Source organism: Squalius cephalus, assembly GCF_949319135.1.
Source record: "Squalius cephalus genome assembly, chromosome: 1".
Classification (NCBI taxonomy): domain Eukaryota; kingdom Metazoa; phylum Chordata; class Actinopteri; order Cypriniformes; family Leuciscidae; genus Squalius; species Squalius cephalus.
Window position 1 is genome coordinate 65,863,666 of NC_137122.1, and position 19,829 is coordinate 65,883,494.

At 35.4% G+C, this 19,829-nt stretch overlaps 1 protein-coding gene across 1 annotated transcript in view; it reads left to right on the plus strand.

Annotated features, from left to right (window-relative positions):
- LOC307159700 (NACHT, LRR and PYD domains-containing protein 3-like) overlaps nt 1-19,829 on the plus strand; it is a 48,173-nt gene that overhangs the window by 576 nt on the left and 27,768 nt on the right. The window contains exons 2-7 of the mRNA XM_079873224.1: nt 767-895; nt 1,494-1,598; nt 1,861-1,945; nt 2,223-2,418; nt 2,513-4,343; nt 14,675-14,845. Coding sequence (XP_079729350.1) covers nt 837-895; nt 1,494-1,598; nt 1,861-1,945; nt 2,223-2,418; nt 2,513-4,343; nt 14,675-14,845 — 2,447 coding nt within the window. The 5' untranslated portion in view covers nt 767-836. The remainder of the gene's footprint in view (nt 1-766; nt 896-1,493; nt 1,599-1,860; nt 1,946-2,222; nt 2,419-2,512; nt 4,344-14,674; nt 14,846-19,829) is intronic.

Consider the following 19,829-nt stretch of genomic DNA (forward strand, 5'->3'; position numbering starts at 1 on the left):
ATTAAGCGAGATTTAAATGTGAAGTTACAGAAGGCTGTTCTTCTGCTACTCCGAACAGACGAAGAATCTGCCAGAAATTACAATCTTTTGAAGTTAAAACATGAAGTTTTATTGAGAAAGGTTTATTGAAAACGAATATGTTTCTGAAAGTTTTCCCTCATTTCCTCTTCAGTTTTAGGTTGTTGTTTTTGTGATGTGAAATCGAAAGTATTTTTGAAGCAGACATTTACAGTAGACAGACAGATGAAGCCTGACGTCAATGAACAACAATCTGCTGTTATTAAAATGAATATCTCAGTTCATATATTATGGTTCGTAGTTATACAGTATTATAATTCTGCTTACTTTTACTCAATCAGTTATTTTAGGATCATTTGAAAGTAATGAAATCAATCATCATTGTGAACTTGAAGTAATGATTAAATGACAAATGATTCAACAATTAATACAGATTGGGTAAATATGATTGTAAAATGATATTAAACTGTAATAGAGAATATAACAAATCAGCTTAAATTTTCCCACTCAAAGTTTTAAACACAATTTCTGTTCCCCAATGAATTAATATTTAGAGTCAGTTAAACTCATTACACAATCAGAAATGATTAAGACCATTCGGTTATTTTACATGGCAATATATTTGTCTGTAACTCACTTTATTTTATAGATAGTTTTTGCTGTTGCTGTTGTTGATGATAACTCCGCATTCTTCATTATTGTCTTAAATAAGATGTTCTTCATCTGTGTAAAATGGTGTCATTTCCAGGTGATGCTGAAGGATTGAGTGTTTTCAGAAAGCAGTGCTGATCAGTTTTCAGTGTCAGTTTAGCTGCAGTATGTCAGAGGAAAGAGGAAAGGCCTCTCTCTCTCAGATGAGTCTCTCAGAGAAACACAGGTAAGACTGCGTCTGTTTTCATCAGTTTAAACTCGACTGGACTTTGTGTTTCCCTGTCAATAACACAACTTTAAGCATATTTGCACATGCTTTGCACAATTTCTATTTTTAACTTCTTAAATTAACTCTGAAATTGTCTAAAAGCCCTGTTTGCTCTATAGAAAATATCACAGTTAATAATTTGTTAATAACCTTCTAGATGCTGAATTAATCCAAATAAATGACTTCAGTTTTTAGATCATACAATTATTGACAGACATTAGGAAACAACTATACACTTAATTTAATTCAAGTATGCTAACACAAACTGTGTCACACAGACATTTCTGCTCTCTATTTCTGTCAATAAACAAAAACTTGAAATGTTCTCATAAATTAGAGTGAAGTATTTTTTAACATATTAAATCTCTCTCATATATATTAAAGAAATCGTTAAACTAATGTGAGCCAGTAAAATAAAATAGTAGTTAACTATAAAACAGTAAATTGTGTGAGTGTGTGTATTTCTGTGGAGGATTAGATTAAGACACAGATGTGTTTCACACACAGTTGATCCTCCTTTACTAAAGTGTTTTCTCTCTGTTCTTTGTGTCATCAGTGTAAGATCAGGCTCACATGTGTCCAGCTCTGTGTCTCTGAAGAGTGATCAGTCTAAAGATTTTCCACTAAACTTCAGTGAGAAAACACCATCATCTAATAAAAGGTATTTCATAAGTTTCACATTGTTTGTCACACGTTGTCTGTGTTTAAAAGTTGTATCAGCGAATACCAATCATGAAACATTTCTAGATCCAATATTTATCATTATTTATCATTGAATCATTTATCATGATATTTATCATTGACTACTCTGATAAATATTTGATCTGATAAATAATTATCAGAGTATTCACAGCTAATGCTCTTTCTCTTTATGTGAAATTTTGCCTGGGAAATCAGTATTTATTTTATTTATTTGATTACAGGCTTCAATATGAGACATTAGACCCAGACGTTCAGACTCACAGGAACCACGAGACTTTCAAAGACAATCTTCGAGGAATCTTCCAAGTAGGAAAACACATTTTTATAAATGTTTAATATTCTAACAAACAAATATGTTATTGAACAAAGACATTTTATTTAATTCCTCCAGATCCATTTTTTCCTCTGAAGCACTTATATATTTTTTATTTTTCTATTTGTTAAAAATAACAGCTGGTTAACATGTTAGTCTTTTAACTGGATTTTTTTTTTATAGATATTATATTTATTGAATAAATTGTGTTGACAAAATGTAGATGTACAATTTGGTTTAAATTGTCTTTTTTCTTACTTTTGTTTGTAGGATCTTGAGAGCAAAATAATCACGTTTCTGAAGAATGAGCTGGAGAAGTTTAAGAAAATATTACACAATGAGAACACAGAACACTTTGTGAAGGACTTTAATGAGAACAGATCCAGTATCAAAGAATCAGCTCTTGATCTCACACTACATTACCTGAGAGAGATGAAGCGAGATGAAGCTGCTGATGCTCTAGAAGGTTAGAGACTCATGATCATCTGTCCGATTGTCTCTTATAAATGTAGGAGTGAAAATGAAGACTAAAACTGTCTATTTTCTGTTCCTGTGTTTAGATGAGCTGCTCTTCATTCCTCAGCTGAAATGTGGCCTAAAGAAGAAGTATCAATGTGTGTTTGAAGGAATTGCGAAGCAAGGTGACTCCACACTTCTGAATAACATCTACACAGATCTCTATATCACTCAGGGCGGCAGTGAACAGGTCAATACTGAACATGAGGTGAGACAGATTGAAGTTGCTTCCAGGCGTCATGAAGCACAAGAGAAACAGGTTAAATGCACAAATTTGTTTGAAGCTCCTGAACAAGACAAGGAGATCCGAACTGTACTGACAAAAGGAGTCGCTGGCATTGGGAAATCAGTCTCTGTGCAAAAGTTTGTTCTGGACTGGGCTGAAGGAAAAGAAAATCAAGATATCCGCTTCATATTTCCTCTTCCTTTCAGAGAGATGAACTTAAAGGTGAAAGAAAAACTGAGTTTGATGGACCTTATAACTCAATTTTTCCCAGAGACAAAAGGACTGAACCTTACAAGAAGGAATCCATTTAAAGTGCTGTTCATCCTTGATGGACTGGACGAATGTCGCCTTCCTCTGAAGTTTGATTGTAATGAGACATTGAGTGATGTATCGTCACCAGCCTCTCTGGATGTTCTCCTAACGAACCTCATGAAGGGAAATCTGCTTCCTTCTGCTCTCATCTGGATCACCACCAGACCAGCAGCTGCCAGTAAGATTCCTCCTGACTGTATCGACCGGCTGACAGAGATACGAGGATTCAGTGATGCACAGAAGGAAGAGTACTTCAAAAAAAGATTCACAGATGAGAATCAGGCCAACACAATCCTAGATCACATTAAACAACCAAAGAGTCTCTTTATCATGTGCCACATCCCAGTCTTCTGCTGGATATCAGCCACGGTTCTCCAGAACATTCTGGAGGAGAAAATAAATAATGATGTGAAAAACACTCAGGCTGATGAGATCTCTAAAACACTGCAGGAATCAAACACAGAAGACACTCCCAAGACTCTGACACAAATGTACACACACTTTCTCCGCTTTCAGATCCAGCAGAGCCACCGAAAGTATGATGGAGAATACACACCAGATGTTTCCTGGGATAAAGACGCCATCCTTTCACTGGGGAAACTGGCATTTCATCATCTGGAAAGAAACAACCTGATCTTCTATGATACAGACCTGGAAGCCTGTGGTATTGACGTCTATAAGGCATCAGTGTACTCAGGCATGTGTACCCAGATCTTTAAGGAGGAAACGGGGATCGCTCTTGGTACCATGTACTGCTTTGTTCACTTGAGCATTCAAGAGTTTATTGCAGCCCTTTATGCACATCTGTTTCTAGACATCAACAAGACAAGTGTGTTTGATCATGAGTCTACAGAACAGGAAAACAGAAACGAGACCATGATTGATTTTCTCAAGACTGCAGTGGACAAGGCGCTCGAGAGTGACAATGGACACCTGGACCTTTTCCTTCGCTTCCTCCTCGGTCTGTCACTCCAGTCCAATCGAGGACTCTTACGAGGTCTGTTGACACAGCAAGACGGCAATGACCAGAGCAACAAGGAAATAGTTCAGTACATCAAGCAGAAATTAGAAGATGATCTTCCTGCAGAGAGATCCATCAATCTGTTCTACTGTCTGAATGAACTGAACGACCAAACTCTGGTGAAGGAGATTCAGACTCACCTTAGCAAAGGAAGTCTCTCATCTGGTGACCTTTCACCTGCCCAGTGGTCTGCTTTGGTCTTTGTGTTGTTGACATCAGAGGAGGAGCTGGAGGAGTTTGAGCTTCAGAAATTTAAGAAATCAGACGAGTGTCTCATTAGATTATCGGCAGTCATCAAAACCTCCAGAAGAGCTCTGTAAGTATTTTAATATATTTTGTCATGTTTTGCTCTCATCTGAAAAATGTTTTTATCTACATTACTCTATAGTGATTCCTCATCATGAACATGAACTTATCCCTGTAAAGCCTGACATATGAAATAATAGTCTGAATTTTTTTTTTGTGTGGAGACAGTTTATCAAACCTTCAGACAAAATATAAAAGACCATGGAAACATGTTTGCATGTTTTGTATCAATATGATACACCAGACTGTTATGACTTATATAGAATTATATATTAGCTCATACTCATACTTGAGGGGGAATAAAGTACATATTTTATTCATATACCCAAACTGGGGGAAAGAATGTAATTTGGTACAGATGTTTTTTATATTGCTAAAATGAAAGATGAAATTCTGAAAGGTTATAATATAAAACATTGATATTTTTATAAAACAGGCTACTTAAATAAAGTCCATATACATTATCGGTTGTTACTGTATCTCCCAATAATTTTAAATTTTAAATGCTAAGTTTATGTAAAAAGTGTTTATGTAAAAAATGTACATGAATGTGCATTTTAATTAGTGGTGCACGATATATCGGCTGCCGATATAATATCGGCCGATATGGTCATTTTTTTACACATCGGTATCGTTCCGATGTCAAAATAGGGCCGATGTGAACAGGCCGATAGTCATTCCTGTGTATTTGACGTGTGAAGTTGAGGATGAAGAGGAAGTTGATGATGCTGACTCGCGATCTTCGCAGTAGTGAACGCGCCTGAGAGAAATGCACATTTCATACGGATGACATAAGCAGAGAACAGTCTGTTTTCTTTTGTTTTGAATTGTTCTGTTCAAAAGTACACATTTCAAGCTTTCTATATATGTGGTTTCGGTTCATTTATGAGACAAGCTCCAGGTTCACGCGCTGGCGCCTCCGTGTCGTGATTAAATATTTTCTATTTACTTCTTATTTTTTAAATCCAGGCAATTGGTTGATGAAACATTGATCAAAATTAAGATACAATTAATACAAAACGAAAATAAAATTTAAAGACAGGCTTTGTGCTTTCTGTTTGAGGTCGCTGTGAAAGTTTTAAAGCAGTCTTTTAGTGCCGCTTTCAGAGCGCTCGCGTCCGTAACGGAGAACTGTCCCATCCATAACATTGTTTTTTTTTGTGTGAAATAAATTTCTAAATAAATGCGACTTATGGTCCAGTGCGACTTATATGTTTTTTTCCTCCTCATGACGCATTTTTTGACTGATTGTTTTTTGACTCGTAGATATTCGAATACGTTGCTTGATATTTGATACCCGTTCGAATTAGATTTTTCTCCAAAGTGACAGCACGTTTGATCTGTGGATTAATGATAAGCGCAAGTCTGGAGAAACAGGCGTTTATTTATTCATTCTCAGGGTTGAGAAACGTAGCCTTCATGTGTTACGCTATTGTGTTAATAATAACTAAATTACCTAATTATGTTACATACTTATTTTGTATGAAAACTAGCGCGTTCGTTACTTATAGATTAAAAAGTACCGTTGTATCAGTGCTGCGCGAGCTCTCTCTCACAAACACAGACGTGCACACAGAGAGAGAGAAGATAATTGTAAAATTGTAAAATTGACGGGCTAAGTTTAAATTTTGTTCTTGCGTGTTTTGTTTTTCTGTCAAAATGTCAGAAAGCATTTTGTATTATCCATCCGTGTTTTTAAAATTCGTTAAATGACGGACGTTTTACTGTTAACACAGCTCTCATATGTCGGATTCGTCTAACTTATTCTTGATATTATTTTTAGAATAAGTGATTCGTTATGCTATTATTGGACTCCTGTCTATTCATTGTCAACTGTTTTCTATAAATATGTTTGTATTGGCTAACATTTATTCAGCTAATGCCTGTTCAAAATGTGCAATGTTCAAACGAAAAGACAGCACGTCACAAATAGAAGCCAAATATCATATTTGGATATTGGAATAATAAATTAGTAGCCTATCTTAATTGTACACAATGTTCCTATGTTTTTTGTTGTTGTTGTTTTTTGTTTTACTTTTTTTCTAGGGGTTTCTTAATTTTAGACAAGTTGACCAGCACACATTATATGCAATGCAATATAATGCATGTGTGTCGTCGTGCATTATATTATAAAAATATGTGTTTTGGAAAATAGCTCTTTATTTGATTATCATAAAAATGTGTTTTCTATACAGAGATATCGACATCGGTAAATATCGGTATCGGCCATAACAGCAATATTAATATCGGTTATCGGTATCGGCCACAATTTTCACATCGGTGCATCATTAATTTTAATGCATTATTAACCCTTTAGGCGCCAAGGTTTTTTTGAAAAAATGCTGGATTTTGACATCAAAATTTCAAAAGCTTGTGGCTTGAAAGGGCTTAAAGATAGAGATCTACTGTAAATTAGAAAAATATTGGGGATGACTGAAAGTTTATGTGGAGTGTAAATATACTCATCTAATTTGCATATTATAACGTCATCAGGGGGCAGCCCTCTTGAATTTAATAATATTCAGGAAATAGTAGATATTGAACTGATGTTTGAACTTATTTGCATGTTTTATTTTTATTTTTTTTATCCTTATTCCAAATGATGAGAAAAGAGGAAACCAACAATAACAGGAGAAAGTACTAAATTATTACTATACTATATAGTAAAACGCATGTGAACAGTAGCCTACTTTTTGATCAGTTCATCAGTAATATTCAGGAAATAGTAGATATTGAATTGATGTTGGAATTTATTTACATGCTTTTTTTTTGTCTTTTTATCCTCATTCCAAATGATCGGAAAAGAGGAAACCAACAATAAAATAGGAGAAAGTACTAAATTATTACTACATTACAATACTTTAGTAGTAAACCACATGTGAACAGTAGCCTACTTTTTGATCAGTTCATCAGTAATATTCAGGAAAAAATATATATGGAGTGGGGGTTTTTTTGTGGCCTTTTTATCCTCATTCCAAATGATCAGAAAAAGAGGAAATCAAAAGTAAAACTATAAGTAACTATAGTAAATTATTACTTTATTACTAGGCCATAGTAAAATGCATGTGCCTATTTTTTGATCAGTTGACCAGCTATCTGCCCAATCAGGTATCTAGGTGACAGTTTATAGTTTTTGAGAGTATGGTATCTGTTTGTGCTTCGTGAACACTCGCGCCTTGCGCTGCGGCACTATTGCGCGGCAAAGATGTACCGGGAGAAGCGCGGGCAGCACCATTGCGCGTCAAAGATGTACCGGGAAAAGCGCGGGCGGCACCATTGCGCGGCAAAGATGTACCGGGAGAAGCGCGGGCGGCACCACTGCGTGGCAAAGATGTACCGGGAGAAGTGCGGGCGGCACCACTGCGCGGCAAAGATGTACCGGTAGAAGCGCAGGCGGCAACATTGCGCGGCAAAGATGTACCAGGAGAAGCGCGATCATTAGACGGCCGATCGTCATTTTCAAAAGGCAAATATTCCACTTCAGAGTCAGAATCGGCGAATAATATTTGCAACACATCCTCACGGTACAAGTTTTTATTAGCCATTTGATGATTTTCTCTCACAAATCTCACAATTTACTCAGACGCTCTGAACTGAACTGCTTCCGCATCAATGACACGATCGCTCACTTGCTCTGCTGTTTCCTCCAACACTTTGAATAGGAACATGACGTCATTTTGGTCTTGAATCGAAGTATTACATGTCTGCCATCTAGTGGTAGGGAATACAAATGAGATATTACACCATATTAGGATCTACAGCCTGTTTTATTAAGTATGACGTCTTGTCGCAATTTTGCGACTTTGGCGCTTAGAGGGTTAATCTTAATTTTAATCAGTGTTTCATTAACAAATTGCCTGGATTTAAAAAATAAGAAGCAAATATAGCCGACATCAGGACTTGGAGGCGCCAGAGTGATCACTGGCATTGCCCGTGAACTGGAGCTCGTCTTATAAGTGAATTGAAACTCAGAGTAGTATAGGCTATTTTCCTCACAGACATGATGAAAAAAATATATATAGAAATCTTGAAATGTCTATATCAAACAAAACAATTCAAAATGAAAAGAAACAGTTGGCTATGCTTTCTGCTTATGTAATCCGTATCGTATGAAATGTGCATTTCTCTCTAGAGGCGCGTTCACTACTGCGAACATGGCTAGTCAGCATCGTCAACCGACACTGACACAGAAAACACTAGTTTATTAACCCTCTGGGGTCTGAGGTGTTTTTGGGGTCCTTGAGATGTTCTGACATGCCCTGACATTTGTGCTTTTTTCAGTTGCTTATAAACATATTAATGGAAAAGGTATAATTACACTCTATTTAGCACAAACATAATATGTGAGCAACATGTATACATGTTTGTATTTTTGAAAGAATAATGTTTATTATTGGTTATTGAAAAAACTAAAAATGAAAGTTTCTGAAATAAGGCCACAACACACATTCTAAATATGTGTCCACAAGACTTCTGAATAATGCATTTTGTCGCCTAGAGTTTTTTCTTCAAAATGATGTGAACATCATCCTGCCTAATCATTCACATAAAACAATACATTGATTTAAATTTTGTAAGACACTTTGTGTTTGGAAAGGCAATATGCGAGTGGGCATGATTCACACCTGAGGAGACAATGCCCCGCATAATGAGGCTGCTTACATAATGAGCCATTCATTCAGGTGTGTCACTGAGCCACAAGAAAGAATGCAAGGAATATATATATATATATATATATATATATATATATATATATATATATATATATATATATATATATAAAATTGGTTCACATTTGGAAACACTGTTGTTGTTGGGTTTTTTTTCACAAATTGTGCTTGCAAATTGTATAATATCCAAGGTAAACATTTCTAGTAATTGTGCAGTTAATTGTTCTCATACTGTATTTTTAGAAAGTTTTGGAATATATTCTCTACCCAAATATGTCACTAATAAAAATAATTTAAAGAGAAGGCTTATATTGACCTTTTAAGATTTTGTTTACATCTATCCTTGTATATATATTTTTTTGCTATTTTATTAAAAAGGTCATACAATTACAACAACAATTAAAATGTTAACAATATTTCAAGTGTAACCGTTCTTTGTAAAAACTAAAGTATACATTTTATCATACGTATTTCAAAGTTAAGGATTCATTAGTTTGAATATAGCCTACATTGGAACAAACACTATAATAACATCTTAGTTGATGACTTTATTTTTGACAAAACATAATACATATATATATATATATATATATATATATATATATATATATATATATGTATATGTGTATATATATATATATATATATATATATTATATAACACATGAGCAGAAATTGGCAACATTATAAGCTTATTTGATGTGGCAGTATTTTACAGTAAAAACTTTATAATCTATCCAATTTTTGTAGTCGATTTTTCAGTATTCAGTATTCAGTATAGCAATAGAGTTTGGTAAAAGCTGTTCATTTATTCACACACAGAAACGCGATTCATATTTAAACAGTCTTTTTGCGTGTAGCCTACAGACACTATTGCGATTAGAACAAAGCAAATATAGAACTGACCTATTCCTCAGCCGGATCCGTTGCTCCTCGAAATGAAACTTCCAGCACTTCTGAGGTAAATTTTCCAGGATTATTATTAAGATAGTATTATTCCTCACAGCATTGTAAAGTTCATGAGTCTGAAAGTGAACTCGCGGTGTGTGTTATCCAGCTGATGTGGGTGTTCCCAGGTTTGCATGGATTGCCTCAGATCATTTGCGTTTGAATAGCGCGTGCTCTCCGTGGGCGGAGTCACATTAAAACATAATGAGCTGAGATGAGAACGACTGACATCTCTCTTTTCATACACATTACATAAACTGAGAATATTTGTTTTTTATAAAAATTACTTAATTTAAAAGAAGAGAATTCAAGCCTCATGCCTGTGTGTCTGTATGCCTGTTTGACTGAGTATTCGCTGAGTTATGGTTCATTTTCGGACGCATTTCAGAATAGTGTTGTCACGATACCAAAATTTTTGTTTGATACCGATACCAAGTCAAGAATTGCGATTTCGATACTTTTTCGATACTTTTCCTGAAAAGGGAGAAACACTCTCAAATATCATTGCTGTGCTTTATTTTAAAACCGGGACAACATTCTAATCATATAATACACTAATAAATGAACATATGAACAGCAGATATATTAAACATTTGAACAAAATATGAAATATCAAAATATAAAAAATAAATTAGAGCAATGACATTTAAGGTAAAAAAAATAATAAATTAAGCAGCATTATCTCATTTATCATAAGAAACATAAGAGTTACCGGTAATAACTTTATCTTGATTCTGAACTTTGAATAAAAATATGAACAGTGATTATTTTAAACAATGTTTAATATTGGTAACATATGATAAGCCTCATTGGTGATATATTTGACATATGGGGATAGAGTTGTGGAAGGCCTATGCTTCATGTTAAACATAAATATATAGCAGCAAAGACAACGTCGGCAGTGTTGACGGCAAAGTAGGCTACAGAATATTTCGTTCTGTATTGACCTGTGCAGTATTTGAAAATCGATAATATTTTTTTAAATTACATTTATATCTGCATTTATGTCAAAACCTAGAGACTTTCAAACATCAAAATGTCATTTATTAATATGTATTCGTGTCAAAATGACATAGACACATCTTTTCCTATTCTATTTTGCCTGGAAACGCTTCCAATACGCTTGTGTGTCGCATGAAAAATAGGCGTCGGTTCTATTTCTAGCATGCACGCGTTTTCCGTGCGGCTCGGGCGCGCGTGTCACGCAGGCAGTGTGCTAGCTCTAACCTGTTAACATGGGAGCCGAAATAAAAATGGACATGCCACGCAGCTGAGACGCTCACGCCACGCAGCCAGTGTCGCCGGGCTTACAAATCTGGAACGCGGTCATTCTTAGAAGTATCGATACTAATAAATTTAGGAATCGTGACGTTTTTATTTTCCGAGAATCGCGATACTTTTGAAGTATCGGTGCACCGTGCAACACTATTTCAGAATTGACTTCACTGACGGAGAGAAAGCAGAACTCGCATCATGTTTATTTTGCTTTATTTGGCAAAAAGCACAACACTTTGTTTTTATTGTGAGTATACACACAAATAATACACACTTAACAGGATCGATTGATGTATGAAACTTGTTTGTAATATCAAAGTCAACAGAGTATTTTGAGTCTCTTTTGAACTGATAAGAAAAAAAGCGAGCTTATCGCGCCGGCACGATTGTCGACCCCGGGGGTTAATAAACAATTAAAATGTCTGCTTGCTTTATTTGACACCTTCATAATCATTACTTTTGCCGGTTCTTTGTGACAGTTTTTTAGTGTGTAAGTGGCAGTGACGTCACCCACTGGTTACATGAACGCATCACCACCTCATTATTAAGTCCGTGGCCAGGGGTTAGCCTTACCTGCTGCGGCTCCGACTGATTTCCGACTCATATTACGGAAGACAATTTAAACTTACCATTGTCGATATTAGAGCTCCTTTGAGCTAAATAGCCTACTGCTGAAGACATTTCATTATTGAATAAATGAATGGCCAAATCCACTGAATTAAGGTTATTTGCTCTCAATAGTAAATTCACTGAATGACCATGATGATTAGGGGGGACGTTGTCTCATCACAATGCCCCCCCTTGGCGACAGGCCTGGATGTACCCTGAAAGCTGGCCGAAATCACTGCTGTGGCAGTGAGAAACGAAGTTTACTCTGAAAGCTGGTGTTAGACCAGTAGGTGAAATCACTACTGCGGTAATGAGAGAAATATATTTTGATGAGGGGAGAAAGCACTGCTGCGGCAGTGAGAAATGAAGGTTTAACTGGAGAACCTGAAGGGAAACCCATGCTATGTGGGCTCGAAGCACTTGAACGGAGATAGGCCGACGGAGCTATACGGTGGAGGTAAGGAGGAGAGCAGGTGAAATTTATGGATTAATGAACATGTGCGCAGCAGCTACATTGCTGAATGGGTAATTGGTGAGCTTGTCTGTGTCATTAGTTTGAAATTATGTTTTGCTCTCATCTGAAAAATGTCTTTATCTACATTACTCTATATTCAGTTGATGATGAACTGAATATATCTATATCATCATTACTCTATAGTAAGTTCATTGATGAACATGAACTTATCCCTGTAAAGCCTGACATATGAAATAATAGTCTGATTTTTTTTTTTTTTTTAAGACATATTTTATTGATATACCCAAACTGGGGGGAAATAATGTAATTTGGTACAGATGTTATTTATATTGCCAACAAGTAAGATGAAATTCTGCAAGGTTATAATATAAAACATTGAGATTTTTTATAAAACAGGCTTCTTAAATAAAGTACATATATATTACCACATCATATATTAGTGGTCCCTGTCACATGTCTGTGTTTGTTTGGACTTTCAGTTCGAGTTTTGCTTGGTTCCTGTTTGCCTTTGTTCTTTTCCCGCCACTCCTTTGTTTCTATGGTTATCAGTTCAGTTGTGTCACCTGTTTAGTCATCATAGTCATTAGTGGTCGACCGATATGATATTTGGCATTTATAAAATATCGACATCGGCAGATATGTTTTTTTCTGATTGGCCGATGTGTTGGAAGCGGGAACATAACTGCGGGAAGCGTCAAAATAACTCTCATCATTAGTTTACAATCTCTGTCAGTCATATCTAATACTTTGAACTGAATACAGAACTGGTAAACAAAGAAAGTAAATGGTATGCGAAAAAGTAAAGTGTTGCCTTTATATTATTTGTAACAGAAAAGGCAAACTGTCAGGCTAAAATACTTTCTCATTTACCGTCAACATTCACCAAATGCGCATCTACATAATTTAAACAAATCTCTGAATATCTAATAAACATTTAATATCACAAACCTTGCAGATTTAATGGAATCCAGCTGTGATATCTTGTAAAGTGTGCATTTGTAGCCTGATAAACGTGTGACTGCGAGTGACGGTCGAGTGAAGTGAGTGAATGCGAACAGAAGATCAGCTTCACAGGAGACGCGATGGAAAAACTTTAAATCCTTCATTTTAAAATATGCTGTGCTATATCCAGTTGGCCACTGTGTCATATTCATATTGTTTTCACTGTGTTCTGTATGCAATATTAGCGTTACCTTGTTTTTATTTGAAAGAAATATGATTACCAGTGCGCACGATATTACCAGATTACTGAGTGCCCTGTTACAGTGTTTGCTTCCTTTTTATTCACATATTCATATATTTTTAAACAATTACTTTATTGGTGAAAAATACTGTAATAGGTTTGCAGATACAAGAAGTTGCCATCTAAAGTATAAGCATGAAAAAGATTTGTTTTCTAGTTTATATATAATTTATTAAATATTGATTAAAATAAATATAAAGTATATAATAAAAATATCGGCTTTACATCGGCCATCGGCCATCCTGCTCTCTAAGATATCGGCATCGGCCATCAAAAATCATCAATATCGGTCGACCACTAATCGTCATCTATCTCACCTGTGTTCTGTTAATCAGTGTAATCTGTGTTTGTATTTAAGTTCTATTCTGTTCAGTCAGTCCTTGTCCGATCTCCGTCGTATTTAGTGTGTGTGAACCTTCTGTCCGTCTTCTATGTACCTGTATTATTTATATTGTGAGCAAAAGTTTGCATTGGAACTTTTGATTCTCCTTCGTCTTCTTCGGCCTGCACCACACCGTGACAGTCCCTCTGGATCTCCCAGTAATTAGACATTTTAAATGCTTATTTTTATCAGTAATTCTGTTGTTTAATGTAATAATAATGTAATGTAATATGTAGATTGAGAGATTTACAAATAAACATTTATCAAAAGCCAGATTTTATAACAAAAAGACGTGTACAATGTGAATGAAGGCATTTTTAGAATTATAGTGAAATGCCTTTAACTTGCCATAAAAGTGTGAACTGTCTCATCTAATAGTGTCAGTGCAGTCAAGTCAATAATATTGTTAAAAATTAAGTGTCTCCAACTAAGGAAGCCAGAGGCAACAGTGGCAAGAACCCAAACTCTATCAGGTGACAGAAATAGAGAAGAAATCCTATAGCTATAAATCTTAACGCAAATATTTTTTTTCAAACACGCTTAATTTTATCTAGGAAATTTGTCACTGAATAAAAAATACTAATGTACTGGAAATAGTATTTTTTTGTAGATGAATGCTGTTTGAATGCATTGTATGCTGTTTATGTAAAAAAAAAAAAAAAGGAAAATGTATTTAATATTTGTATATAGAAAATTTATTGTATGTGTGCCATCTAATTCTGTGTTGTGATTTATTGTAGGTTAAATGATTGTAACTTAACAGAAAAAAGCTGTTCAGCTCTGGCTGCAGTTCTTGGATCAGATACCAATCTGAAAGAGCTGAACATGAACAATAATAATCTGCAGGATTCAGGAGTGAAGCTGCTCTGCACTGGACTGAAGAATATAAATTGTAAATTGGAGATACTGAGGTAAGTTGAGCCACATGAGTCACATGACTAAAGTAAGGTGCAATGACTGACGGGACGATCCCAGAGGCTAAAAGTTATAAATAAAAGTTGCATTTCTTTGTTTAATATAAGTAAGTTTGTCTTTGTTCTATTGTTGTTGTGTTTTTCATTCAAAATAATAATGAGCCACAAACTAAGCAGTCCAAAGATCTTTTATTTATTTGTTACAACGTGGGTATAGCATATCATTCTTCTTATCAATTTTGTTAATAAAAGTCCAATGTTTAATATAAGTGAATTTATCATTGTACTATTTTATTATTGATGTATTTTCATTAATACTAATGAACCACAAACTAAGCATTTGTTTTAAATTTAGGGGAAAACAATAAGACCTTCATTTGTTACAATGGGGGTATACTATGCCATCTGTCCTATTTGTTTTGTTGATAAAAGTTTGATGTTCAATATAAGCGAGGTTGTCATTGTGCCATTTTACTGTTGTTGTGTTTTTTTTCAGTGAGTAATACCGAAGTGATATTAAGCATTCATTTTGTGCTGCATTCATTTGGTGCTGCACTGTAATGCAAATAATTGCAGGGGATTATAATAATGGATAATGTATTTTCCATATATGTATATTCTACTTCTTATAAGTTAACACTTAAATTGGGCTGTTTTTGTTTATAGTAATTTATAATTTAGTGATTTAATCGTTATTTGCATACCTAGTCAGAATTCAGATGATTCTGTTAGAGCTGGTAAATCTGCCACAGAAAGGAGGGTGAGATCGAGTAGAAATCACTTATCTTAAGATTGTATATAACAGGATTAATGTATTTTAGTGCTTTTGAGGGAGCTGTTTGTCTTTGATTCTGCTTTCAGCTTTGCAGCTAGTCTCGACCAAACACTTCCTGTAGTTTATGAGTGTTTTACACCACTATTAAGGTATTTTGGTCCGTTTGTCTCACTCAGTGGCTTAAAAAGTGGGTATGCACTATATGCGGCGCATAGGGGCGCAGCACCATGCGATGGTAAAATAAATAAATAATTACAATTCTTTTTTTGGTATTTTCTATATGTAGCTGCTGTTGTGCATTTCTAAATCATTTCTGCATTTCCTCAATGTTATATAACATTTTAGAGGACTAACAGGCTAGAGTAGGCGCCCTCATAAGATTCCATCATAGAATTTTGACATTGAAGATATCGCGAGCGTAATATTGCGAGGGGCGCCGTGAGCACTGAGCGAGCAGGTACGAGTAGTGAATTGTCGTTGAAAAAGATGGATAAAGCAAAAAAACTGTCGGGGCTAAAGATAGAAAAAGAAAGAGGGAAAGTGAGATGGCATGTCAAGGGATACCAAAAGCAGGTAAATAAGTGGATGGTGAAAGGCAACAGGTAGGATTTAAAGTAGGGCTGAACGATATTCTGTTTTAACATCAACATTGCGATGTGCGCATGAGCGATAGTCACATGCGATGTGAAGGGTAGTAGCACCCATGGTGTATTAAGAGAACGGTAGCACCAGGGTAGCACACAGTAAACACAAGTTTGTTGTATGTCTTGTTGCTGGGGTGACATGCACGTTCCGCATGCCTGCACAGTGACTGATTCGCTGTGCCACTGCTCACCACTCACAGCCAACATTCACATCTTAACAGATGTTTGTTTGTTCATTAGGCTATAATTCCTCAAAATAAGTAAAAAAAAATCTTATTCTCTCTCTCTCTCTCTCTCTCTCTCTCTCTCTCTCTCTCTCTCTCTCTCTCTCTCTCTCTCTATGTTTTCGGTGCTGATGCAGTTCATGTAAACGGCACCTAAAAGCTGTCACAAGGAACCAGCAAAAGTAATTATTATGAGTATGTAAAATAATGCAATGAGACATTTTAATTGTTTATTAATAAACAAGTGTTTTCTGTGTCGGCTGCAAAGATGAAGTTGACGATATTGACTCGCGATCTTCACAGTAGTGAACGCGCCGGAGAGAAATGCACATTTCATATGGATTACATAGTTTTATGTTGTTTTGAATGGTTCTGTTTAAAAGTAGAGATTTCTGTAGATAATGGATATATTTCTTTCTTTTTTTTTTGTGGTGTGTGAGGCGAGTAGGCTACCTTATACACTGAGTTTCGGTTCATGGATGATAGCTTAAACTCCAGTTCAGGCGCTGGCGTCGTGATTATCTATTGTCTGCTATATTTACTTTTTATTTATTAAATCTAGGAAATTGGATAATGAAACACTGATTAAAATTAAGATACAATTAATACAAAACGAAATTCGCTTTAAAGAAAAGCTTTGTGCTTTCTGTTTGAGGTCTCAGTGAAAGTTTTAAAGCAGTCTTATAGCCTGGATTTATGGCTCGCAAAATCACAATATATATATCGTTGGAAAAAAATATCGCAACGTAATTTTTTCCCAATATCGTGCAGCCCTAATTTAAAGTGTGATGTCTGTGCTTGGAGGCTTTCAAATATTCATGTTAACAGACATTAGCGCTCTAAAGTTCTCTGAAGTGTGGCTGAAAAAGCCAAGTAAAACTTTAAATAACCATTGAATCAAATTAAAATTTTATTCTTATCTGTGAAATAAGCATGTAACCCGTTTCAACTCCACCACTCAAAGAATTGTTAAATTGTTCTCCAAATTTGTTGCTTCATACCCCTCTGACACTGGGTAGTTGCGCCCCTGGTCTCACTCATCCTTGCAAAGCTGCTTCAGCTCAGTGACATTTGTAGACTTTCCAGCATGAGCTGTGTTTCAAGTCCTTCCACAGCATTTTAATGGAATTGAAGTCTGGACTTTATTGGGCCATTCCCAAACTTTAATTTTCTAATTTTCCGACCATTTTCAGATCATAGACTTTCAGAGTTGTACAGTTTTAGTTAATTGCAATCTTGAAAGGGATGTTGATGTCTAACAAATTAAAGTTCACTGAGCCTTTTGTTTGCCTCCATATTCAATTGTCAGTTTTTGCAACTGACTTTCAATACATTCGTATGAAGAATAAAATCAAATTCAGTTTAAGGATTTATATTGTTCAAGTTTAACTGATTAATCAGCTGAATGTTTTCCTCTCTGTTCTAGACTCTCTAACTGCAGTGTGACAGAAGAAGGTTATAAAGCTCTGGCTTCAGCTCTGAGATCAAACCCTTTACACCTGATAGAGCTGGATCTCACAGGAAATGATCCTGGACAATCAGGAGTGAAGGAGCTCAATGATTTACTGCAGGATCCAGACTGTCAACTGAAGACACTGAGGTGAGACGGGATCAAATAATTAACTAAATTAGCAATATGCAGGCTAAATATTCATAACTAATATATTATTTTAGTTATATAATAAACTGTACAATTTGTTGCATCAAAATGATCAAGATCAGATCAGATGCTGCAGGTTCTGTCATGATGATGATAACCGTCAACACAGTTTAGTTGTGATACGAGCTACAGGTCAAATAGACATTATGGGTCAGTATATGTGTGCTGACATTCAGGAGTATACCTTGATAATTAACAATAATAGTTTTCCATCAAGCCCAGATTCACTGCATCTCTCTGCACCAGGTCTATGAGTCTCCAGATGTTCTCAAACATGCCGTTTCACAAGCCAGTTTTCTCTGTGCTGACGTTTCTCACTTCTCCTGCTTTAAAGACAGAAAGATCTTAATTTCACACTTTGTATTCATACTGAAAATCATGATCTAGTGAGCTTTTGCCCTTCTGCTCTGTGAGACCTTTCTGTTCTTATGCTTATGTTTGCTTTAGGACTGAGTGTTGCTCTAGTTTCTTTTAAATATATATTTATTTGTGTATTTAAATGTTTAAAGAAAAATTTGACATCTAAATAACTAACTTAAGCTTGTCTTTAAAACAATAATTAAGTTTTTTATCGTATCAATCATTTTTTGTAATGCAGTGGACATTTAGTTGATACCTGAACTGCCTCTTCTGCAGGTTTGTGAGTCCTGCTGCAGAGGAAGCCTGTCAGTATGTGAATAGAGTTGTGGGTAAAAACCCATTGCTCCAGAGAGAGCTGAATCTGAGTGGACATAAACTAGGAGACACACGAGTGAATCAGATCGCTGCTCTACTGCAGGATAAACACTGTCAACTCAACACACTGACGTAAGTATTGCTCATTTATTTATTATATTACTTTTAAGCATTTTTCCCTCAGTCACACAGAGCCAGAACAATTTAAAGTAATAAAATTAAACAGTCAATTAAATTATTAAGCTGCAACCCCCCTTTTGAAAAATCCCCAGAATGTCACATGATTATGGCACTTTTTCATGTGTTCCATATTATATATATATATATATATGGACTAAAGCTGCGTCCGAAATCGTGTACTATGGGAGTAGGTACTACATTTAAATTAGAACATACTTCGCGACCGTTAAGAAAGTACGCTCTATTATATAGTATGAGTACAGGTAGTCACGTACTGAATGGAGTCATGACGTACTGGTATTACGGTTGGTATTGTCACGTAACATGCGCGGTCACATCAGCGCGGAAAGTTAAAGAGGCCATTCCACTGACTGCACCAACTTTCTTTCTGCTTTCGTCTGCATTTTTACGTCGTTCGTGCTCACAATTCAGAGTCGGTCAGCTGCTCGCAGATCACGTCTTTGTCAAGAGCTTTGGTGTAATTTCTCAAATAAGTTAAATATCATTTAGCCAATACATTTTACCTCAAAAAAACAAAAACAAAAAACACACACACACACACACACACATAAACATGGATGGCAATATCACAAGCAGTGTGTGTGTGTATATATATATATATATATATATACACATACATGTAGGGTAACACACTGAGATCAGATACAAAACACACATATACACACACACATTCATATACATGTGTATACATGAAAAAAAAAAATTCTTCTCAAATGAGAATTTTTATCAAGCTTGTATATTTAGGTTCAGTAATTTCCCTTTAATGACAATTAATAGGTCCTTTTCATTGCCATTAAAGTGA